This window comes from Candoia aspera, chromosome 3 (genome assembly GCF_035149785.1).
Source record: "Candoia aspera isolate rCanAsp1 chromosome 3, rCanAsp1.hap2, whole genome shotgun sequence".
In the NCBI taxonomy this organism is placed as follows: domain Eukaryota; kingdom Metazoa; phylum Chordata; class Lepidosauria; order Squamata; family Boidae; genus Candoia; species Candoia aspera.
This window is the reverse complement of record NC_086155.1, coordinates 98,610,422-98,637,081: the sequence shown is the minus strand read 5'-3', so window position 1 is coordinate 98,637,081 and position 26,660 is coordinate 98,610,422. Positions and strand designations below refer to the sequence as shown.

The 26,660-nt window shown below is 39.2% G+C and overlaps 1 protein-coding gene across 1 annotated transcript in view; it reads right to left on the bottom strand.

The window, feature by feature from the left end:
* Nucleotides 1–26,182, bottom strand: part of BRINP3 (BMP/retinoic acid inducible neural specific 3) — a 120,559-nt gene extending 94,377 nt beyond the window's left edge. The window contains exons 1-3 of the mRNA XM_063299883.1: nt 26,067–26,182; nt 20,301–20,491; nt 10,674–10,864 (exon numbers count right to left, since the gene is read on the bottom strand). Coding sequence (XP_063155953.1) covers nt 10,674–10,864; nt 20,301–20,491; nt 26,067–26,182 — 498 coding nt within the window. The remainder of the gene's footprint in view (nt 1–10,673; nt 10,865–20,300; nt 20,492–26,066) is intronic.
* Between the last annotated feature and the right edge of the window lie 478 nt (nt 26,183–26,660).

Here is a 26,660-nt window from a genome sequence, read left to right as displayed (position 1 = left end):
TCTGAATATCTGTGCAGGATTACTGTGAATTCAGAAGGACTGTACATAATTGAAAATTATTTGCTTTTTGGAACCCGAAACAAAGGCAGTATATACGGGTGGGATCAAATTCTCCAAACAGGAGGTGGAGGGATTCAGGAAGAATTCTTTCTGATGTATGGAGAACAGCTTGGCTTAGAAGACAGAAATATTCCTGTCAGGTGAGATAGGGCAGCAGGGTGAGCAGAGGCTGCTGAGGATAGAAGAAGGGATGAGAAACAGTTGATCAAATCCCTGTGTATCTTTGCCAGGACTCTAGTCAGCAAGAGGAATGGGTGGAAACATTTAAAATATGGGTTCCTTTCAAGAAAAAAAGAAAGTCATTGTCAAGAATCTGGGGGGGGGGGTCTATTTTATCTTTGCTGCAAAGGAAAAGGTATTGCCTGTGGTCTTGTGATACAAACAGACTGAACTTTGTCCCAGTGGGATTGCCCCAGTTTTCATTTGTTGGTGGCTATTCTGATATAGCTAAGCAGGGTAGCAAGGATATAGTCACTTTGTCCTCACATGGAATGGAATGGAAGTCCTATGCCTGTACGGATCACATTCAAAACATGTGATGTGAACAACTGAAGTTGCAGCTGCCATATGGCCCAGGTTCTGGTTAGGGAAGAGATCTTGGGAACCAGCAGCTGAAGTGTATGCAGATGTAGCAACCATGGGAAGTGGCTCTTCTGATGGTATCATTGTCTTATGTATTGGATAACCTGAAAGGAAAGAAGGGAAGTCTTCTCATAAATGACCTGAGGACTGTGGTACCATAAAAGCAGAATTTGAGCTATATGGTGAGATAGCACAGCACAGGAATAAGCAATAAGGAGCTATTCATTTAGATAAGGAGGTAGAGGATAGCAAGTACAGGTACCATACATTTTGAAAAAGGTTTTGGGGCAAAGGAGAAACCAAATAATAAAACATGAATCTGATAAATCTATCCATTCTCTATGAAATGAAGGAAGAAGAAATGGTAGGATACTATGGATATGTGAAAGCATGGACCCTGATTTCAGGATCTATAGATATCATCCACATTCTCTACTGTAAGAGGGGAAAGATGAAAGCAATGAATTTCCTTTTGAAGCAAGAGTGCCTCAGAAAATATTCAGACAAAATGGTTTAACCTAGTTCAGAGGTCACTGTCCTTCCAAAGAATGGTAAAATACTTAGAAAAGAAGATGTAATCCCTCTGAAGATCATTCTCAATTGTTATAGAAAGTCACAGAGATGATCTTGGGGAGATAACAATTGGAAAACATGTATTAAGCTGGTGAAACAGAGAAAGCTTGAGAGAGAAGTTCAAGGTTCTCTTACTATATCCATAAGGTATTCGTCTGGTCATACTGGTGGAGTCTGTTTCCTGACCTGGCCTATCTCAAAGGGATGACAATTGTCCCTTTATGTAGAACTAATAAATCTCCTGCCATAACTCTAGAGATCCCTTAGTTGTGAAAGGGAACTTTGATTCAATATGGTAACTCTAAGAAACTATTGATAGAGTCAAAAGGTTTGCAAGCTTAGAAGCAAGCCAGGCATCCTCCAAATGATCAATATGATGGAACATCTAGGTCAGAGAAGCCATTTTGAGCCTTAAGACTGGCATGCATGCTCTGTTGTGCTAAGCATATTGACAAGAGTTGGAAATAAAATGATATGGTCTAGTAGTTAAGGCAAAGGGCTAGAAACCAGGAGACTGAGAGTTCTAGTCCCACCTTAGGCATGAAAGCCGGCTGGGTGACCTTGGGCCAGTCCCACTCTCTCAGCCCAACTCACCTCACAGGGTTGCTGTTGTGGGGAAAAAAGGAGGAGGAAGGAGTACTAGGTATGTTTTCCACCTTGAGTTATTTATAAAAATAATAAAGGCAGGATAGTTAATAAATAGATAGATAGATAGATAGATAGATAGATAGATAGATAGATAGATAGATAGATAGATAGATATCTTCTTCTATTTGAAGGTGGTAGACTTTGGTTTAGATATGATTGTGATCATGGATAGTAATAGAAGGGTACAAAGTACAAAGTAGAGTTGCTGCAGTCCCCAATTTTGCACTACTAGACAGAGCTTTTGAACCCTGTCCAGAATGTAATGGATTTTATTGCTAAATAATCCATTCTCAAAAACAGAAGTCCTCAATTCTAGCCTTAGCCTCCAGTGTCAATTCAGTGGAGCAGAGCTAGTCATGGTGATATAGGGCAATAATTTTTGTGTCTGAGTCAGCTGCATAATGAGATGTGCTTCATTCCTGCTTGGCAAAATGGGGTGCTTCTGTTTCAAAATCCAGAACTATTTGCTTCTTGTCTTCTGGCAAACAGAGATATTTTCTCCCACCAAAAAAAAAAAAAAAAACCAGAAACAAACAAACCTATTTCACCATAGATACTTGATAGGCCACAATAGAGGGTTAGAGCCCAGAGACTGTAACATGTCTTAGACTGTCTAATTTTCTAGTGTCCTTGTCCATGAGTACAGAATGCTGTTAACAGTGAGATGTTGATGTTGACACCTCCAGTATTATATGTTGGAATGAGAAAGTAAATGTTTGAATAAGAAACAGCATCAATTTTCCTTTATTCCATAAAGATTCTCAACATGGTCAGCATTTAGCAGCCTTCAGGCTGGTTTTGCCCTGAAGTTTTTTGCTCTCTTCAGCAAGACTGGAAACACTGGAGTTAAACTGAAAAGCAGAAGTGTCTTGGTCTAACTGGTATGTCAGGTTCTCTATTGCCTAAGAAGGCCATGCCACCCTACATATTTGTTTCAATGTAGGAACTGAGGCCTTTCAAAATAGCTGGTCTCCAAACAAAGCATGAAATGACAAAACTGAAGAAGTCAACTAGACCAAGGAAACATCAGAGGCATAATCATAAGATTCAGAGAGACCAGTATGAGGATGAACTAGGTGAAAAGAAGGATAGGTATCAAGGGTCAATGGCAGTGCACAAAATCTGAGGCCAAGTGGCTTCAGTAGATGGTGGCTTAGTGGACTGAGGGTAATGATTTTGGGGCAACAGGCCATGCCAAGATTAAATTCAAATGCAAGATCTGCCTCAAAAGAATGTTTTGGAGGACAGAAGAGTCCTGAGGATGAGAAAGGGACACTTACAAATGCTATTATATGGATGGTCCAAGGAACAATAAGGCAGTGGAATCTGAAAAGAAAGCCAATATATATAAAGCTGTGCTTTGCAGCAAGTTGGGCTGTTCCAGGGAGTATAGGGCACTGACTAGAATTGTGAAAGGCTTTATTTATGATGATGAGCTGCCCATCTCATACAAGTGACCTTATAAGGATTAAAACACAGAAACCCACAACATATAACCTCCAGCACTCAAGTATAAGCAATGACCTTACCCTCAGAAAAGTCACATGAACAACAGTAGAGCCTAGCTACCCACTTGACCCAAATGCCTGGGGAAACAGCTAGGTCTTCAATACCTTGTGAAAGGCTAACAGGGTTGGGGCCAATTGAATTTCTGGGTGACTGCTGTTCCAAAGAGTAGGTGCTGCCACTGAGAAGGCCTGACCCTGGGGTCCAACAAGTTCACATTGTTTAATAGAAGGGATGTGGAGCATGCCCTCTGTACTAGATCTGGTGGGACAAACCAAAACAATGGGAGAAGGCAGTCCCACAAGAAGCCTGGCCCTATGCTTTGTAGGGCTTTAAAAGTGATAAGCAACACCTTGAATTGCTCATGGAAGACTTCTAGGAGCCAGTGCAGCTTGCAGAGCAGCAGTGTTCTATTGCCATAATGAGAAACACCAAAAACTTTCTGTGCTGCTGCATTCTGAATGCTGCATGCAGCGGCAGCTTCCAAGGGCAACTCCATGTACAGCACATCAGAGTAATCCAAAAGGGAGGTAATTAAGGTATGAATCATTATGAGCAAAGCCTCCTGGTCCAGGAATGAGCACAACTGGTGCACAAGTTGTGCAAAAGCCTGGTTATGGCTGTCACAAGTAGGAGCCGAGAGTCCAGGAGGATCCACCAAATTGCACACCAGCTCTGGGGAAGTGCAACCTCATGCAGAGTTAAAGATGGAAAATCCCCAGCCGGAGGGTTCTTAAAACCCACAGCCAAGAAGTTTAAATCTGCAAATTGATTATCAGCCACTGGGTTTAAACTACCGTTATGATTTCTTTCATTAACAGAAAGAAGAGGACATTTAGCTTTGTCCCTACATCTCTGGCTGGGGGAATGGAAGAAGGAAGGTGGAAGTGGTGAGCAGCATTAAAAGCTGATATTGCTGAGTTTATCCCCAGCTTTCCTGGTTGGGTAAGAAGGCGTGATGGTGAAGGGTGGGACTCTTCCTTATACTTACAAGGAACAATTGCAATGTACCTGATCAGTAAACATCTGTCAGTGTTTAAAATGCCCACTGCATAATCATCATTGGGCAAAAAAGATACAGTTTATGCCCACGTGAGGAAGGCATTTTACTCCCATTATGCTGGAACTTGTGAAACGGGGCCATGAAGGCAATACAACCAAGAGCTGGATGCTGTAATAGCACGGAAGGTCTTCTGACAATATATTGAAGGAGCTTTCAAATAAGATCAAGAGAAAAAATTAAAAATTAAGGAAAATTGAAGGAGGAGAAGGAGAAGGAGAAGGAGAAGGAGAAGGAGAAGGAGAAGAAGAAGAAGAAGAAGAAGAAGAAGAAGAAGAAGAAGAAGAAGAAGAAGAAGAAGAAGAAGAAGAAGAATGGGAAGGGAAGGGGGAGGGGAGGGGAGGGGGAGGGGAGGAGGGGGAGGAGGAAGAAAGAAAGAAGGACAATCAGCTCAGAGATGAATGAGCTAACAATGTGATGGTAAAAAACTAATTAAAGAGATTCTGAAGCAGCCAGAACTATTTATGTGGGGAAAATGTGGGATTCTTGTGAAAAAAAATTCTCTAAATTGTAGAATGTTCCAAACATGGCTGTACGCAGGCATGATGAAGAACTTTATTGATCCATTATTTATAGCAGAAGATGATTGGCATGTAGCTATTTTAATGTGTGAATAGATTTTAAATGCCTAAAACAAGGCAAGTAAGATGACAGAAAACAGCAGATGTACATCACAAGAGCAAGACTGGGTCACTGGACAAGATAATCAGCACAGGCAGATAAAGAGAGTCAACAAAACTTGAAGGTTATAATATTGGTTGTCAACAAGAAAATGGCCTCTGATGGTTGCCGAGACTGATTACAAGGAAAGTTCACAAGTAAGCTTCTCAGCATGTTATGAGAATGCATTAAAAAAATGTAAACAAGGACAATGCTGTCACAACAAAAAGATATTTTGTCACAAAAGAGTTTATCTCGGATAACAATAACAAAGACAGTTTTCCCAGAACAAGAGACAAGTTCCTCACAAGTTGCACAGGAAAAGTAGACTCCCCAACTGCCAACAAGATAACAAGACCTCTCCCAGCTGTGAAAATTCAAAGGAGGCTGCCAGAAGTGTAAAGATGTGGAGCTCTCCAAATAGGAACGCCACTGAAGTAGCTACACACAGCTGCACAAAGATGGGTCATGTTGGTCATATGATTGTGCAAGCATATCAGTAATACACAGAATACTATGAATAATTTATCTTTTAATACTACTGTGTTACATTAAATGTGGGCTTGGACTTATGTCTGGATTGCAGATCCAGTCTCTGTGGATCCTTGATCACTCTGTCCTGCTTTGGAGTAAGATCACAGCAAATTAAAATTGCATGTAATAGTATTTCCTCAGTATGGACTTTGGGTTAATTTTTCCCATCACTGTTACATTAAGGTAATTTTGTGTTTTATTTGGTATCACATCGCTTCCATGATCTCAGTAGGATGGGTTGAATCAAGAGAGAAAATAAAAGAAGGTACTTGAATTTTTTCAGTAAAACTGAGGTATTAAAATAATGATAAATTATTCCAGACTTCATTTTTGCAAGCATGATAGCTATGGGAACTCTTGTGGTACCGCAGGCATTTGAGTAGTTGTATTTATGATGTAACTGGTGATTTCTTTCTCTTTTTTAATCCATTTTTTTTTCCTTTTTTCCTCTGTGCTTGTTTTTTATAGAAGGCATTCACATTTCTTTTTCAAAATTATTATGGATTTTATATATTTATAGGGATAGTGATGTGAGGGAAATGTGCAGTATTTACTTAAACATTTTGTAGCTATCTAAATTCTTGTTTAGCTTAGTTTTTCTTTTTTTAACCTGATTAACCAACAGGCTACTGGTAGTAGAACTGAATTATTGTGATCCAATTGCATTTAGACACATGAGCGTGCAAGTTTTCATGGCTGTTGCTTCCTTTCAAAATAGTTATACTGCTTCAGTAATTGTGCTGGACTTCTAGCTCACCATGCTTCTAAGTATGATTTCTCAGGGCTGAAGGGAGTGTACTTCCAGACTAGGAGTCTGACCTTGACAACAAGTATAAGAATTCCTAGTGATGGTATGAGGGGCAATCTGTGTTCTTAAATCAAATATGAGTGAGAGGTCCTCAAACGTTCTATCTTCAAGGAAACCTTTCCACAATTAGTCATTTACTGAGATGACTTTGTTCATCTACCATGTAATTCCTACACAGTTCCTGTCCTAACAGACAGGAATCATGCTGAGACGAGGAGTAGGTCTCTAGTGTTTATTACTGCTACATAAGACAGAATCCTAACAAACTGAAGAAGCATGGGAAAACCCAGACAGATAAACCCCAAAAGTTAAGGCGGGTCTGATCTGTGTCTCTTTGAATGGCTGCTTAATTCCTCAGTACTAAGCATGCGTTTCCCCCCCACCCTGGATAGAGACCCCCTCCTGCTCGCCATCAGTACTCATGACAGTTCCTGAGGAGAGTATTTTGGATATCACATGGGCCATGCTTATGATCCTTGCCATTACCTCATGCAGACTGAAGAGTACACTGTAGGAGACAGTGATAATTTCTGAGCATCTGTGAACTGCAGGGATAAATAAATAGCAACCAACAAGCTGTTGTTTAAAGGTATCCTGGCTGGCTTTTCTGAGCTTCTCAATCAGTTATCCTTAATCTCAGTGGGATCCTAAAATTTCCTGAAACATAGACTAAATTCAGTTGTCTAAGATTTCTTTACTTTTTTCCATATGACACAATTATGTAGTGGAAAGGCTGTTCACTACTAGGAATGCACCAAGACAGCTAGTATCTCATGATACTTTGGAGATACAGAGGCGACTGCATTTCTATCTGGCATCTTTGTGTTGGCTATAAATGTATAGCCTTGTTTCCAGGAGTAAGCATTATTATAGGGTTTTACATTGTTAGAAATAACATTCAGACATATTTCATAGAAATACTGAGCATCTTGCTATCAGTATGAACAGCAACTGAGGTTATGGCTGTAGAAAAGAGAAATCTGACTCAATTTGCTAATTCAGATGCTGTCTCTCAACCTGATATGCCTTATGGGTTGAAAGAAGAATTGCCATTTACACTGCATGGTGATTCTGGGAGAAATGGTGGCTATTAGCATTATCTGTTTATTTGCTGTTGCTGTTATAATACTGTAATTATAATTTCTACAGTTTTTAAAATAGTACAAAAATAGACATGCATGGGAACATATAAACATATGTTGTTATTTCTTTTCTTGTTATAGGGGTGAGGTACAGGAGGGATGCAGCATGTTGGAAACGACAGAACCTGAGTGGGCTTTTTAAACCTATTTTGCTCTCAAGCAAACGACTGCAGTTTTATAATATAATAATTCTGTTAATTCTAGCACAAACTAAATGTAGATAACTAGGTCTAGATCCAAACCTACAAAGACTGTGGTGCAAATTGATTTAATGCACTGTAGAATGTTTGTCAGTGAAGACAATTGGACATTGCTTTGTATTATATATTGGATATGAAGCATAAATAGTGTAGTTATACACACTATTCTGAAAAAAAAAAGAAGAAATTTGGAAAGAAATTGGTTTTGCTTTGAATGTCAACAAAACATTATGAATCAATAAAATGCATTTAATGATGAGCTTTGGCAACATCACTCTGCAGAAGAATTGAATCTTGAAATGGCACTAAAGATTACAAAAAAGTGTTGAATATATGAGTCATCCTCTGTGCAATCTGGCTACTTCTGAGTCTGTGAACTGTAGCTGGAATCAGGATGGATTTGTGATTGGTCATCTGGCCAAATGTTCCTTGATATTCAGGCAATCGCTGTAATGTCTTCATGGCTGCATCACATTGTGTTAAAGCTGTTCCACTTTGTTATGTAGTCTGTTAGAAACAGTTTCTATTCTATTCCATAGCTCTAAATTACCAATACCTACACATGAAAAATTGTTTCTAGTTTCACAGTTGTCATTTCATCACCTGACTGCAAGTGGGCTTTAATGAATCTCTCATACCCATAAATGAATCTCAACAACAGAATATCTCTATCAACTCAGGTCTTTTTTAAGGAAGAATTTCTCAGTTATTTAGTAAACAAGGGACTTAGGCTCATGTGTTCACAGGTCTATATATATATGTTTATACATGGCAAGCGGTCATAAGAAAGAAGTAACAGAGTATGACAAATTCTTGATAGTTTACCATTAGATAGCAAAGGATGACATAAATTAGACACTTGCAAAAACTTAAATGCAAAAATGGACTGTAAATTATTAAATATTAATAAGAGTAAATGATAAAAATAAAACACAGAAAACAAAGAAGTGCTTCATTTAGAACAAGATTTGCTATTATAGCCAAGCCATTTCAGAGTAGCCATTATCTGTAAATGCATACTCAACTTTGAAACAGATTGTTTGTCTACTAGTAACAGAAAATAAGGCGGGGGAAACCCACCTAGACTGTATGAAAAATATATTTTGCCTCTGAACATGACATGTGAAACCAACCATTGAATTTATTTTGCAAGCTTCATCAAAAGATCTTATGTCAATAAGTCTGACACCTAAGCTCAACCCCATATCAATGTGCTTGATCAATTTAACAATCAGTTTCTGATTTTAAATTCTTATGTATTTTGGTACAGACAACATACCTACCAGATTTCAGATTTACAGATGCACAGAAATTGTATGTATTTCCAACAAGTTGGGGACAAGCAATACTATTTCACCCATTAAACAAATAAGAGACTGTTAAATGAAAAGCAGGTGTAAAATCGTACCATTGTTGTGGAACAGATAGCACTGCATTCCCTCCTTACTCCCATTTCACTAACTCATGTTCTTTTCATTCTAAAAATCCTCTTTTAGTTTGCACTAATGATAGAAAACAGTATATGAGTAGGCCATAAACTATAAATGAAAAGCTAAAAGAGATGCACAGGAAGCCACTGTGTTCCACAGATAGAGATTTTTACTGAAAATGAATCTACCTCAGATCAACTTCTCAGTCAGATAGTTAGTAAAATAATATATTGACTGAACCACTACCACTACCACCTCCAAATTCACATCTCCACATAGGAAAAGGGGTTCATGCCCTATATGTAGGGAATGTTCTGTAGCAAGGGGGTAATTTGTGCACAGGGCCGCAACTGGGGGGGGGGGCAACCAGGGCATGTGTCCCAGGTACCATGTTGGGGGGTGGCGGCAAAATGAGCAATGGGGGGGGGTGCCAAAATGTGCATGGAATCCAGGTTTGCCCCAGGTGACACAGACCCTAACTGCGGCCCTGTTTGTGTAAGACCTTGCCTATATAGTATTGTGATATGGCTCAGATATACAGTACATTTACCACTTCTGTGGATGTAGGACACTGTCTAGGGTTCATGAAGTGACCTTGCCCATGACAGTGGATGCCAGATCCAAAGGACTTCTGTGAAACAAAAGTTTCAAAATATCTGAAACCTTTGTTCTCCCAATGCAGCCCAATAGTTTTTATCACACTGAAGAGCTGTAGTAAGAAGAGCTATAATTATGCAATGTGCATATTGATGTGCACCCGTCTCTTTAGGTCTTGGTTACAAAATCTTTACCTGCGAACAATAATTATTAACTTGTAATTGAGTTGTGTTAGAAAATATATACATAAAAAATTCCCTTCTCATCCATATGGGTGATATGCGTCTTCTTCAACCTCAGGCCCTCTACCAGAGGCCTGGGAGTTTGAGGGTTCTGTGCAGTATCTTAGCTGTTCCCAGCACTGCACACTTCTGGACAGAGAGCTCTGATGTTATTCCTGAGATCTGTTGGAGCCAGTCTCCCAGCCTGGGGTCACAGCCCCAAGTGCCCCTACCACCACTGGGACCACTTTGGCCTTCACTTTCCACATCCTTTCTAGTTCCACCTTCAGGGCCTGATACTTCTCCAGCTTCTCATACTCCTTCCTCCTGATGTTGCTATTACTTGGCACTGCTACATCTATCACCACCTCTGCCTTCTGGTTCTTGTCTACTACCACAATGCCTGGTTGATTGGCCAGTACCTGCCTCCTGCCTGTCTGTCTGGTTCTGGAAGTCCCACAGGAACTTAGCCCTGTCATTCTCCACAACATGGACAAGGCATACATACATACCTACATACATATATATGCACGCACACACACACACATACACACACTGTATGTGTGTGTGTGTGTGTGTATATAATAATAATAATAATAATAATAATAATAATGCAGGTTTTGCAATGAAGTGTCACAGAATGTTTTCATACCTTTATGGCAGTGGAAGCAATCTGAATATGGTGAAGTCTTCTCAGGGTGCTGTCCCTGTCAATAAAGTAAGAGGCCGCCAGTTGGTGTAGTGTTTCCAGAGTCACTGTGGTACTGTTGATGCTGGGATCACTTGTTTCTGATCTCTTACTCAGCTTCCGCTTGTCCACAAAAATTGTGAGAGACTCTTCTCCTGTGCAAGCAATATCACAAAAGAGTCAAAGAAGTTTAGAGAATGATTTCGTTTTTGTTTTATGACATAACTAGCATTAATCCTATGCATCTCATTTGCAAGGAAATGGCTAGAGGGTAGGAACTCTGGAACCAGACATATCTAGGTAGGGGTAAGAGGACAGATTGGTTTGCATTCTGAACAAGCCAAAAGGCAATTGTCCTTTGAAATTCACACTTTTCTGTAATGTTCACTACATTTCACTAACTTTGATGCTAGGTAAAGGTAAAGGTTTCCCTTGACGTAAAGTCCAGTCGAATCCGACTCTAAGGGGCGGTGCTCATCTCCGTTTCTAAGCCTTAGAGCCGGCGTTGTCCATAGGACACTTCCGGGTCATGTGGCCAGCATGACGACACGGAACGCCGTTACCTTCCCGCCGAAGCAGTACCTATTGATCTACTCACATTTGCATGTTTTCGAACTGCTAGGTGAGCAGGAGCTGGGACAAGCAACGGGAGCTCACCCCGTCACGCGGTTTCGAACCGCCGACCTTCCGATCGGCAGCTCAGCGGTTTAACCCGCAGCGCCACCGCATCCCAACTTTGATGCTACTATTCATCAAAATGCATACAAAAAGGAAGTATTCAAAGAAGGTATACACAAAATGTGTATATTAAGTAATGCATCGATTGCTTTCTATTATAGAATATCCATTACAAAAATGAGCATATAGTATGTGGTAAAAATGTGCACTAAAAACATTTATTCGTATACGTTAGGATGATTTGCTTGGTGGCAGTTGTTTTGCTTTGTGCCACAATCTGATGCAGATATGAAATGAACCTGTTGACATATTCATTCCCACTTGTCACAGATTCTGTCCCTAATATCTTCAGTTAATAAGATTCTAAAAATAATGTTGGGAATTGCTCTTATCTAAAGCCTAACAGGATCAATAACAAGCCAGAATAACCTATTGGTTCAGTCTAACTAACTTTAAATATTAATAGTTTCATTTCTATACTCCCCATCTATGCTGTGTATGAGAGAAACAAAGTAAAGATTGAATCATAAATCCATAAGAAATTTATATTAAAATCAATACAGAAATTAATGTAGAATCTAATGTAAAATTGTGGAATCATTCCTGCAAATTAAGGTTTGAATTACAATGGCAAATGTACATTTGTGATTCAGAAAGCTATTCAAGTTGGGAGAGGAAAGGAAGGCAGGATCACAGTGAATAGCAAAAGGGCTGAAAAAATTACTTTGCCTTATATCAGGCTTGATTGATCTTATAAGAAGCAGTATTTATAACAATTCTAGAACATTTTGTTTCACTCGCCTCAAGCAAAACTGAAGTGTATGTGTGTGAGCGCATGCACGTGTGTGTGTGTGTAATAATAATAATTATTATTAGTCTCACTCACAGGGAAAAGAGATCCCCATGTAATACAATAATTGGTTGATGGGATTAGCAGACTGTCCAGATGGATGATCCTATTCTAGGAGTGATGTTGTTGAGGACAGAAGTTCATCACTGGAAGGACTGCCACTCATATTGCAGACCAACCTGTGGAGAATATTTTCTGATGTTCTCATTAGTTTTGAATTGTGCAAGCTACCCTTCAGTTAGGATTGCTTCTTCACAGGTATAAAGTTTATGTTAGCAATGTGTAGAGAATAAGGGAGGTGACCTTGACAGAAATATGCAAGTTCTGTTATTATAGCATATCCTAATAAAGCATAGGTGTAGTCTTCCTATGAAATTGATTGTATGGTCTGGTCTACCTAGTGGGGCTAAAACATTGTGAATTCTTCATTGACACAGTATTTTTTTTTTTCACATTTCTGGACAGATGTTGAAGTTATCAGACACATCTGTCTTCAATGTGTAAGAATATGTGCTTTGATGTTATACTATCTGTTGGCCCCACACCTGAGCCTGCATGACTACCTGATTCCTACCTTGAGAGAAGGAAAAGGCATAACAAAATGACATGATGTCATATCATATAATTATGATGTGAGCAGACAGAAACTAGAACTGTGGTTTGTAATGCTCCCCCCCACCCCCTGATTTCTTTGATCAGCATAGGAATTGCAATCATGTGTCCTGGATACATATTTATCCAGAAGTAAGTCTCATGGAACTTCTTCCCAAGTAACTAGCCTTTGCCCGTATTCATTTATTTGCATGCAATATTACACACACACACACACACACCACATTTTAATATTTATGTTTTCGATTGAAACTCATCCTGTGGATTTTTTGTCCTCCACCTCTCAAAGATGCTTGTAGAATAAGAACACTGCTCTATTCATTTTTATTTTATTTTAAAGAATTAACATAAATACATTATCTTGCTGTAGCACTTCAGAAAGAGCTGAACAAGAGTTAGGAAATGGCAGGTTGCAATACTGAATTAAATCCACAAGGATTTTAGGAACAGCTATAGGAATTAGTTCAATAGAAATGCAAATTATACAGTCCCATATTGGAGGCATTACAATGATAATCTAACAGCTTTAGCTAAATATTCATAAATATGGTTTGGGAGCTTATATTTATTTTATGCATAATAATAGATGATGATGAAACATTTGGAGCTGTTTTCTGTTTTCTGTTTTGCTTTATGTAGACATATTTTTAAAGCCCATCTTCCCATTTTGTCAACTTATTAGTGATACAAGGAACATAAATTGGAAAGAAGGTAATAGTCTATCTTGGGGAAGCTGCTGGCAAAATAGATTGGCCATAATTATGAAAGCATAACTACCCTACCAGCAGTATGTTCTGGGGGGGTCAAAATCTTCAAGATGGTGGATGCAGTGCTGTAATCCAAGCCTTGCCTCTTGTGTACATGCATCAATATCGCATGCATGTACAGAAGAGCCAGGGTCTGGATTGCAATCTTGCAGATTTTAACTCCCTCCCAGTGGATGCTCTTCTGAAAAACACAAAAACATTTCTCCCTCCATTTCAACATTAACTGTATTGTAGTTGCATGTTGCTATTTTATTCCATTACAAAAATTCAACTGAGAGAATTTTACTGAGATAATCAAGTCCATTATTAGACAGGAAATACTATGAACTATGATTTGCAATTATTTTGTATAACTGACACCTTTAATCTTTCATAAAATAACAGAGGTCTGGATAGGAACCTTTTAGTAGATATTAGAATTTATTGGCTAAACTATACGTTAAAGCAGAAGAAAAGTTGTGGATTTATTTTAGAGCCAATTGGCATAATCTGCCAGGGCAGGCTCTGTCTAATCCACAGTTGCACTTATGGGTGGTATTCTTTTTTGAGTCAAAATCTCATGCAGAGCAGCAATTATTTAGGAATGCTGCATACAAAAAGTATACATTTGTGAAATCTTTGTCTGTCTGTCTATCTATCTTATCTATCTATTGGAGAAGTTTAATAGCAGTGTTTATTAGGGAAAGGGTAAGTTGCTATTAAGAATAGCTGGGTCAAAAGTGTATGTTGCACTATATTTGAAAACAGACTCAGATTTTTCTTATTTAAAAATAATTTACATATGATAGAACAAAAATTAATAATATAGATAGAAGAAAAAATCATAATATATGTGACAGTGACATGATATTTTAGAAGGTTACTTCCCAAATTTTATAAATTGTTTCTCATAATTATTAACAGGACTAACAGTAGCATTTTATGCTTATGAACATGGTAACATACAATAAATTAGATAGATAGATAGATAGATAGATAGATAGATAGATAGATAGATAGATAGATAGATAGATAGAGAATAGTATATAGCATACAGCATATGAGAGCCAATTTGGCGTAGTGGTTAAGGCATCAGTCTAGAAACTGGGAGAACATGAGCTCTAGTCCTGCCTTAGGCACAAAGCCAGCTGGGTGCCCTTGGCCAGTCACTTTCTCTCAGCCCCAGGAAGCAGGCAATGGCAAACCACTTCTGAAAAACCTTGCCAAGAAAAATGCAAGGACTTGTCCAGGCAGCCTCCAAAAATTGGACATGATTGAACATATATATATACACATACACATACATATGCATACTAGATACTAGATACAACATGTCCTTTTTACTGAGAACTAAAATATTCCTAGGCCAGATGTAATATTTGCCCAGTATGATCTATATTTTAAAGGCATACCTCTTTGTTTTACTTGCAGTACGAAGCTTGTTGACTTGTTTACTTAAAAATATTACATTTCAACTGTAACAACTTTTAACAAAAATATTAGTCATGAGAAACCACCATATCCAAATGAGAAAAGAATGGCCTTTAATGTCACTAGCTGTATTTTCTCAAAGTAGCTTTAAAAACAAAACAAAACAAAGCAAAAACTTTTCTGTTTCCCTGGGCAACCTTCTTCAGTGCTCCTTTATACAGAGATCCTGGGAACATTTGAGAATTCCCTTGGTTGTCCAAGGGCTACAGAAGTGGCAGAGGCAAATCTAACTAGAGCACATCTATTTGCCAAGCTGGCTTTCTCGCCTGTGAATACCAATGTTTGGCAGCTCTACTAAAGAACACAAAATGCAACAGTGGCTTTCTCCTTTCTTACTGACAAGGCATTGAAAATGTAGGTTGGAGGAAAGAGAAACCTCTTGGAGGAAAGAGAAACATTTCTGGGGGGAAACTATTTTGTCTTTTAAATCAAATCTTTAAAAAGGCAGAGCGCCAGGCATACACTGTCTGCATTTGGGGCGGGATTGTCTCACCTATAATAAGCCCACAGAGAAATGATGCGAGACAACACCTGATTCATACAAAAGACACAGCTCTTCACTGTAATTAACTCCCACTCATGTCTCTCAAATCTTATTGATGTGGATTCCAATTATGGGAATGCTTTTACTATTTTAATTTTGATTTTCAAGTATTGTAAATTCCAGTGAACTGCTATATATAGTTGCATATTGGATATCAAATATTGCTGCCCCTTGAGGCCAAATGCCAATGGAATATTTCAAGAATATTTGATGCGCACACATGCACGCACGCACACACACACACACACACACAAAATATCATTTATTTGAGAATATATAGAGAAAAGCCCAAATCCCAGGATTAACTTCTGGTACAATCTTGCTATTCCTGAAGGAGTCTGGATCTTGTAATGAACTGAATGGAGGATTATATGGGAACAGAACAGTATGTATGCTGCCCACCATTCTCTTGAAGGAAAAAAAAAAGCATAAAAGTAATACATTTTTGCTATCAAATTTTTCTGTGAATAATTTGTAAATCATTTCATCTCTAGATGGTAAACACCAGCTACTGTAACTTCTGAAGCATGTCACTTTAAAACCTTCTCATTCCTCACTTCATTCAATTGTGTCATCTGGGGGTTAATTTTGCTAAAATGAAAAAATAAAAATAAAAAACAACTATTTCTTCATTGTGGCAACTACATGCCACAATGGTGAGTGCATGCACACGTGGATGCGTGTGTGGGTGTATACACACACACACCCTTCCCTTACATACATGCACACACACAGACATACACAAACCCATGTATAGATATACACATACAAGTACATACATAATGATACCAAAGTCATCACTTCATTTTAAAGCTCAGTTCAGAAGATCCACTGAATTATATGGGAGTTACTATCAAGCAAATGGGCAAAGGATTACAAATAGTCCACAGGTTATGATGGCAATTGGGACCAGAATTTCCATTGCTAAGTGATGTGGTCGTAAAGCATGGCATCACTTGACTGCATCACTTAGTGATGGTAATCTCGCAGTCCGGTTGCCATCATAATCCCAGGACCACATGGGTTTTTAAGTGGGAAGAGACAGGAGTCCCAGACAAGCAGGCTGGTAGGTGAGAGCTGTGGGTGAGAGCTACCAGTGGGCAGGTGCTATGGAATGTGGGCAGGTGTGCGGGCGCTGAAGGGGTGCCATGGGCAGGTGCTATAGAACATGGGTGGGCAAAAAAGTGGTGGGAGCAGCTTGCGACCTCCTGCCAGCTTACCCATTGATTTTGCTTGTTGGAAGCTGGCAGGGAACTTTGAAAATCATGATCACATGACCATGGCTCGCTGTAACATTGTAATCCCAAGCCAAGCACCAAGCACCAAGATCACAATCATGAGACTGCAGGGACACCATGACAGCCAGAACTCTGAGGACCAATCGTAAGTCCCCCTCATTCAGTGCCACTGTGACTTTGAACAGTTGCTGAATGAGTGGGCATAACCTGAGGACCACCTGTATAGGATAAATGTATTGCATATATAAACATGCATTTCTAAGAACTCCAATATCTCACTGTCCATAGCTGCAAGACTGAGGCAGTATAGAGATTGTGTGTGTGTGTGTGTGTGTGTGTGTGTATGAAATGGTTTTTATTTTTATATGTTTTAGATGAATGTCTACATAAGTGCAGATTCTTTGCCTGACAGCCACATATGGATTTTGTATTCTTATGCCTTTTTGATAAGTCTTCCAATTGTCAGGTACTATTGAATGCAATCTTCCCTTTCACATTTGATATTTACGAGATACCAACTTCCCAATTCTCCTCTTTAACATACCTACCATTGAGAAATGCACATCTTGATTAATATTTATTAAGTGTAAGTGTCTGCAAATACTAAAGGCATATCAGACACCAACGACAGGGTAAAGGAACCCTAGAATTGAGTTAGGTGAATATTGAATTTTTCTTTCAATATTCACATGACAAGTCGACCTTCTGAGAGGACCCTCATGTGATCATAACAGAAGTTTAAATATCCTGAGGAGTAGGTAGAAAACAATTTATTAAAACACTGCATTTTGTAACATGGAAGTGTTTTTATTTTAGGCCCAAGGTCGTTATAAGCAGTTCTTGGGTAATTGCTAGGGCATAATATCCTTGATGTACTTTCCCCTCTTATCTAGACTCTATTTTTAATTAAAAATAAAATTAACTCCCCTCTTTAAATATATATATATATATATATCTTGTAACTTGTAACTTGGTAAAAAGAGTCTTCCAGTTTTCATCATGGCTTTGCCCACTCAGATGTTCAGTCATTCTTCAAGGTAGTCCACAAAAACAGTAAAATGGTGATACCCTCTACAATGCTCTGGAATAACTTTGTTTCAGTGGGAAAATCCAAGATAGGAAAATAAACAAACAAGGCCTTTGGCAGATAACAAGGACAAGTGGAGGGCAAGAACAGGAGCAGGAGAAAATAGGACAAGACATTGCATCAGCATGTTTCTTGCATTAAAATGTTTCCTCAAGAAATGCACAGACATGCATTACCATATTTCTTGAGGAAAGAAAGAATGACTTTAGCATGATTTTGAATCATGCAGGAGAGTTCCTGATATATTCTGAAATAAATGCCTCCTCTTCCAATAGCCTAGTTTGAGCCAAACAGTTTAATAAAACTCTGAGAGCAACAAACTTCATTGGACAGAAAATTTTGGTCAGAGACTAGTTGTATATAGCACTTCAAAATGGGCAGTTTCTGACACAACTTATTCTTAGCCTGAAGCTGAAAAAATGTACCATATTTTTATCAGCATTTTATAAATGTTGAACTGTCGATCATGGCATGCTGGGCACACACACTCTAAAGCACATAAATATAGGTGGCATGCTTTCACTTTTGAGCCATTGGGTACTTTTCTTCAAAAAAGTTTTGATGAAGCTTAAAATGTTGTTATCTTAAATGACAAAAGGAAGCTACAGTATATCTAGAAAGAACCTCTATAAAATCAATACTACAGTGAAATGCGTGTCCCTTCCAAAACAGGAAGGAGGGATTGTCACTTTCTCAACATGAAGCTGAGCCTTTGCTTGCAAAAAAATGAATCAAAGATGACTGCTACTCAAGGTTGTTTGCCAAAGATGGCCCAGCAGAAGGCTACACAATCCCAGTAATTATCTTTAATATAATTGCTCACCAAAGGATAACATGTTTGTTTGTTTCCATTGTCACTCTGAGGGGGATAGCTGCCTACAAGAACAATTCTGAGCACCAATCCTGCTGCACAATTCCTGCAACTTTTTTCAAAGCTCTATCAACTCTTGATTACTGAAAAATAGAAGATATCCCACCCTCCAAAATAGATGGTATCCTGTGTTCCTGAGCTGCAAATGCAGTTCCTTACTGAAAAATAAATTGTGTCCAGAGGAAGCTTCAAATCTATGTTAACTCCCTAAGAGTCTCTCTGCTTTGTCCAGAGTGAGTTCATTTTAATAGCTCACATCCAAGCTGTAATGATTTCAGCTGCTGGTACAACATTTCCATGATTCCAGTGAACTTCACAAGAAGGGATAGTGATGCTGAGTGTCATAAGCAAAGTGATAACATCATTTATCACATCCTCAAATGACCCCATTCAGCAATGTCATATAAATCAAGAAGAGAAATAGATTCCGCAGCTCATCAGAGCATTGCTGGTATGGTAACCTTTCCAGCACAACTTTCTGAAATGGAAAAAAAAAATGATGTAAATGGGGGGGGAAATGGAGCACAGCATCTCAAAAGCTAACCTCGGATACCATAACTGGTATGAAAAAGAAAAAAAAAAAGATACCTCCAGGGAAGTTAGCAGGGTGATATTGCTTCACCCTCCTCTAGACAAAGCATCCATCAATCATTTTATGCCCAACCCAAGTTAGAAAACAGATTAGAACACATCAAAATAATCAGTGTGAAAACAAGTTTATATTTGGCTCCCAGAAGATAGAGAAATGCTCTCTCTATGACCTGATATGCAATGACAATACAGGACTATCCCAAGGAACACTGGTTTCTCTTTCTTCTCCCCCCCCCCACCTCCCCCACCTCCTCCTTTTCATTGTCAGAATTCTGCTGAGTTAAAAAAATAGGATTTATAGGTCAATACTAATAAGTTTGACAAGATTTACTCTCATGTAACTGTGCATGTAGTTGACGTTTTGTAAGCATAGTTTATGTATCTTTTGCATTTGCTCTGGTTTGCAATTTCCAATCCTACCAACAACTCCTCCCCGCCCCAAACCGAAACCTCCTCCTTATCATATTTTTATTTAAAATGGAAATTATGGAAATTACTTCAACAAAATCGTAAGAGGTTATAATCCCCTATCCGAGTTTTGATGTCTGTTTTTTTAAACAATGAATTCACCCCCACCCCCCTTATTTGCAGGGATTTTCAACCTAGAATTCAGATTACACCCATAATGAGAGGTTGAGTCTATGGGAATTGGGAAGTTATAATCCAGAATCCCAGAAGATAATCAGTTAGAAGCACACACCTGAAACTATGGATATACAAAAAACTTTACTGCAGATAAAGAGGCCTGGTGTATATTTACTAACTGCAGATTGGCAAAACTCTGGATAACGAGGCTGAAGATAACGGGCATGATCTGTATGGTTCTAGTAAAGTTTCAGTACCCGAGCTGAATGCTTAACTAGTTTAATGAAGGTGATCTTACCTCCCAGGGTAGCTGACAGCAGGAAGTGGGTCCCATACTTCTTGATAAGGTTTTCGGTGATCTGCTGAAGAGTCGGCCTACGTCCTAGTAGCCTTACATTTCGGAAAAATTCAGGGGCAAGAGGCAATGGGGATCCAAGAAAATTCTTTCTCTCAACAGCTAAGTTGTTTACCTTCCAACGGCCAAATTCCCTGGAAGGAAAGAAATCTCATTTTAAAAATGCATAATTTAAATAAATGTTTTCTTTTACAAATTACATCTCATTGTGCATGGTACAATGAGGAGGTTCACTCTGTTGGCAGATTGCTAGGAAAGCCTTTGGCCCAGGAGAGATCAGAAAAGTCACACACCAGGCATTTCTAGAAAAATAATTTTATTTACAGAAAGCAAAACATATTTAAAAGCTTCTGCATTCTTACAGTCTCTCAGTAAGAGCAGCTTGACTCTCTACATGCCTATACAGAAAGGAAACTGAAACTAAAACAAGTCCAGGTGTCCTAACAGCCAGGAACCACGATGAGACAAGGAATAGGTCTCTAGTGTTTTATTACTGCTACATAACAGAGAATCCTAACAAACTGAAGAAGCGTGGGAAAAATCCAGACATATAAACCCCAAAGACTAAGGCGGGCCTGATCTGTGTCTCTTTGAATGGCCACCTAATTCCTCAGTACTATGCATGCACTTTACAGCCTGGATGGGAGCCCCCTGCTCGCCATCCTCACTCATGACACCAGGCAAGTTCTTTCCCCCCAGGTGCAAAAATTAACATCCGAAAAGGAGACAATTAAATTCAACCTCTTCACCCGGCCAAAATGATTAGTTACCATAGTAACCTTAATCTGTAGTAGAAGACAATATATTAACACTCCCCTTTTTATACTACAGAATAAGATGCCAACCGATTTTCTTTGACAACTCTGTATGTCTTTCCATTCACATTATTTTAACATTATCTCCCCTTTGGTTTAACAGAAAGCTACCATCCTTCTCCCTGTGTTTTTTCCAAACCTAGGTTATTTGTTATATTTCCAAGGCTTTTTAACGTGTAATGGCTTTTCACGCAGGCTTCAAAATCAAGCCTTTGTTTTTCTGTTGATGTGAACAGCAGCAAATCATCAACATAAATGCAGATACATACAGCCTTGTTTGTCTTTCTTCATATATACACATGGATCTGCTTTTCCTTTTTCGAAACCAAAATTCTGCAGTTTTTCATCTAATTTTTGGTTCCAGGATCTAGCAGCTTGTTTTAACCCGTAGATTGACTTCTGCAGTTCACAGACTAGATTCTCCCCTTTTTCATAGCCAGGGGGTTGCTGCATGTATAATCTGTCGTCTAAATCACCATAGAGACATGCAGTTTGAATGTCATAGTGGTGAACTGACATTCCTTCGAGTGCAGCAATTTTTAACAGTAATCTAATTGATTCACCTTTAGTAACTGGTGCAAAAGTCTTGTCAAAGTCTAATTTTTTCTCCGAGTGAACCCTTTTGCAACCAACCTTGCTTTATATTTTTGGATTTTGCCATCAGCATCCCTTTTCAGTTTGAAAACCCACCTACAACCTAGACAGCCTTCATTGGGAGGTAGATTTACCAGTTTCCATGTTTTATTTTCTTTCAAGGATGCTAACTCTGGTTGCATGGCAGAATGTCAATTTTGTGCAATCTCAGGTGGTAAAGCATTCACTTGTTCTAACGACTCAGGTTCTGTGAATATGTGAAAAGCCTTTACTGTTTCAGCCTGAAAACGTGATGGAGGAACACCTTTATTACTTCTCTGAGATCTGCGAGGTAATACAGGGCTTAAATTTTGACTCCTATCACTTTCCTGAGAAGCATCTGGCTCATCAGACAGATCTTCAGTTTGCTTTTCGGGTTTAATGTCCTCATCAGGCAAAAGATCACCATGACCAAGTCCTTGCTGTTCTCTTGTGGTCAGATCAACCGGAGAGCTAGAGTTTAATCTCCCCCAGTTTTGTTCAGCAAAAGAAGCACTTTTGCTAATTATCAATTTCTCTCCCATTATGAACCTGTAGCTCCTTTGGCTTTGTTCATAGCCAACAAAGATGGCTTTCTTTGTTGTAGGGCCTCCTTTCCTTCTCTGTTGTTTTGGAATATGAACCCAAGCAGTGCTACCAAACACTCTAAGATGGTTTACCTTTGGTTTCACACCATAAAACAAATGGAATGGAGTGTCCTGAATCACAGAGTTATACAATCTGTTTTGTACATAACAGGCAGTAGATATTGCCTCTCCCCAATACTTAAAAGATAAATGTGAATCTTTAAGCATGCATTCCATCACATTTTGCCAGGTTGTGCCCTTTCTTTCAGCAACGCCATTTTGCTGAGGGGTGTAAGGGTTAGAAATAATTTGTTCTATCCCCTTTTCCACTAGGAAGCTTTTAAATTTGTGAGAAAGGTACTCTCCTCCCCTATCACATTGGAGTGCAGATACAGGCCTAGGGAATTTTCCATTTGCCCATGTCACAAAACCTTTAAATTTCTCAAATGCCTCATCTTTATGTTTTAAGATGTAGATAAATGTGTATCTTGAGAAATCATCAATGATGGTCATTGCATACCTTGCTTGTCCAAGACTTGGAGCAAAAGGACCAATAATGTCAGAGTGTACAATTTCCAAAGGACTAGTTGTAACTCTGTCACTGTGCTTACTCACAGGAGCTTTTAGTGTTTTGCATTGTTTTGCAAACTACACAATCTAAGTATCTGTCACAGGGTTTTATCTTTAGGTCAGCACACAGCTGTGGCATTTGTGATATATACTTGAAATTAGCATGACCAAATCTCCTGTGCATCAGGTGTACACATTGGTCATGATATGGCGTGTTGCCAACTTCAGACCTGCAGCTTGGCTTCCTTGCATTTTGCACAATGTACAAGGAGTCTTTTAATATACCAGTAGAACACAATTTTTCATGTTTATGTATCTCACAACCATTTTTCTTAAATGTTATGACATACCCTGTTGCAGCCAATTGTGCCACAGATAAAAGGTTTGATTGTAAAGTTGGCACATACAACACACCTTTTACAGTTTCTCCCAAGCAGGATAAATACAAGTCACCTTGTCCCATAATTTTGGTCACAGACCCATCAGCCAAAGAGACACTTTGTCTTTCAGTTTTAGACAGTGACACAAAAGAGCTTTTACAATTACATAAATGACAATTGGCCCCAGAATCTAACACCCATACATCAGAATTACCCTTCTCAGCAACCTGTGCAATTTGGGTTGTCTGAAGAGCCTTCTTCTGTGTTGCCCTTGTGTTCTTCTTCTCTGTCTTTCTACTCTTGGGTCTCAAGGCACAGTCTTTCTGCAAATGTCCAGCTGAACCACAAGTGAAACATCGCTGGCTGACTAGTGCTGTGGCCTCAGCTTCTTTTCCCTTCTTTTCCCTTCTTTTCTGGTACTGCAGCTTTCCAGAAGAGATGTGGGGGATCTTTCCTCTCTCTTCTCCCATTCAGCGAGTAAGCGCTGTGTAACATACAATGGGGTGAGGTCTGCTTCAGGCATAGCCTCCAGGGTACAAATCAGCGTGTCCCACATTTCATTCAGTGAGGGAAGGAGGATATAGGATTTTGTGAGAGGTGTAAATTGCATTCCTCTCTCCTGCAACTCAACACACAGCTGCTGAATATGATGCAGGTGCTCAGGAAGGCTATCTCCTTCTGCAAGGTAGGCTTTGTACAGCTTTTTTGTCAGGGTAACTGTACTCCCTGCTGTTGCCTTTACATACAAGTCTCTTAAAGCGTCCCAAAGTTGCTTTGCAGACTGCATACCTTGCATGTGGACTAGCTGATTGTCCTCAACTCCCAGGATAATGGTGGCTCTAGCCCACTCATCCTGTCTAAGCCATTCAGCACTGGGATTTTGGGGGTTTTGGTTACCAATTGGCAGCCAAAGATTCTCTCTGCAAAGATACATCTCCATCTTCAGGGCCCAATTCAAATAGTTGGTCTGTGATAGGTGCTCCAGAGGCATTGCTGAGGGCTGGGAGGTAGCCATGGCTTCTTCCTTCTTTTGCAAGTCACCTCAGCTGGCTTCTTTGTCCTGTAGACCGGCAGTTGCTGGAAAATCTCCAGGTGGCTCCAAAGAAAATCTTCACAGGTCTTTGCTATCTGCCTTTAAATCGTGCATGAGGTGTGGAGCTGATCTCTCTATTCTCTCTGGGTTTTACTGGGCTTACTGGGCTGTTTACTGGGCCCATAACCTGTTGGCAGATTGCTAGGAAAGCCTTTGGCCCAGGAGAGATCAGAAAAGTCACACACCAGGCATTTCTATAAAAATAATTTTATTTACAGAAAGCAAAACATATTTAAACACTTCTGCATTCTTACAGGCTCTCAGTGAGAGCAGCTTGACTCTCTACATGCCTATACAGAAAGGAAGCTGAAACTAAAACAAGTCCAGGCTAGTTCTTTCCCCCCAGGTGCAAAAATTAACATCTGAAAAAGGGACAATTAAATTCAACCTCTTCACCCGGCCAAAATGATTAGTTACCATAGTAACCGTAATCTGTAGTAGAAAACAATATATTAACACACTCATGATACTCTGTCAAGCACTAAATCAGGGATAAGCAACTCCCTTCAAATTATTTTGGATTTCAACTCATAGCCAGCATGTACAGTGGCAAGAAATATTAAGAACTAGAGTTCATAACACTGGGGGGAGGGAGGGGCATTAAATTGCCTACCCCTGCATTAGCCTCTTAAAAAAAGCGTCAAGTAAATTGGAGGGAGATAGTTTTATTATAAGAGAGAAAATCATGGGCTTTTTTAAAAATACAGTTGGTTTCCTTCATTTTATACAGTGCAACTCTCATCAACTAGCTGATTTAGTTTCATAGACTAAATTACTTGCATTATGTTCAAATGATTGATTAGAATGCCTTTTATTTGTCTCTTGTTTGCAAAACAAAGCTTTTCCTTGTCAATTTTTTCTCTCATGTAAAATTTCAAGGCAAACCTGCCATGTTTTTTTTTATTTTTATCATGCCTTTATTATTTTTTATAAATAACTGAAGGCAGCGAACATACCTAATACTCCTTCCTCCTCCTATTTTCCCCACAGCAACCACCCTGTGAGGTAAGTTGGGCTGAGAGAGAGTGACTGGCCCAAGGTCACCCAGCAGCTTTCATACCTAAGGCGGGACTAGAAGTCACAGCCTCCTGGTTTCTAGCCTGTTGCCTTAACAACCTGACCAGACTGGCTCTAATGTTAGAAGTGAACTGAGACTTTGTTGCTTATTAAATTTCCTCATTTTCAGCTCCTTGCAGAGCAACTTGTGAAATCCACTGAATTGCAGTTGTTCTCAGTTACCTTCAACAACATTGACAGGTAACTATCTAATTAGCTGTGGACCAGTGTGGCCTCATTCCAATATAACATATGATCCCTGGCTATAGGCAAAAACAATGGAGGGCAAGCAACAAAATGTGTGCTATAAATTTGTGATGCAAACTCTGCCCCTCACCTAGTTGTGTGTAATGTTGTAATACAAATACCAAAGGGCAGAGCTTATAGTGCAATCTTAAGTTGCACATTTTATCATTCTGCCATTGTCATGGTTAGAAATACTCCCTGATTAGGAGAATACACCTCTATAACAAGGTTTTTGTATTATATTAGTAGGAATCAGGGGAAAAACATTGCCGATACCTGCCTGCCTGGGTAAATATGGAGATCTTGCAAAGGAACCACGAAAGATGAAGATTCACACTCATACCAGATACAATGCTCGTTTATTCTCGCTGTATGACCAAACCACTCCAATATACTTGGAGTGTATATTTTTGGTACTGCTCATTCGTGTTTGTATTTGATCCACATTTATTCGGCACCAATTCATTCTTGACCCTTTCCCATCTTGTTTTACCACACATTTGTAAAACAACCCTTTTTTTTTAATTTTATGGTCTCCCGACTTTAACTTCCATATATCAAAGTGGCAGAAACATAAACAGTACATTTAACTTCATTTGAACAGTAATTTTGAACAGTAATTTTGAAAATTTGAACAGTACTTTTTACTTCTAGCTAGAACTATAACCAGAGCTAGAAATGGAACTGGAACTGGAGTTAGAGCTACAGCTACAGCTAGAGCTAGAGCAAGAACCAGACCTAGAACCAGAGCTGGAGCTGGAGCTGGAGCTGGAGCTCGGGCTAGGGCTAGAACCAGATCTAGAACTGCAACTGGAACTAGAACTAGAAATGGAACTAGGACTAGAACCGGAACTAGAACCACAGCCAGAGCCTGAGCCTGAGCCTGAGCCTGAGCCAGTGCCAGTGCCAGAACTAGAACTACTGCTAGAACTATTATCGGAACT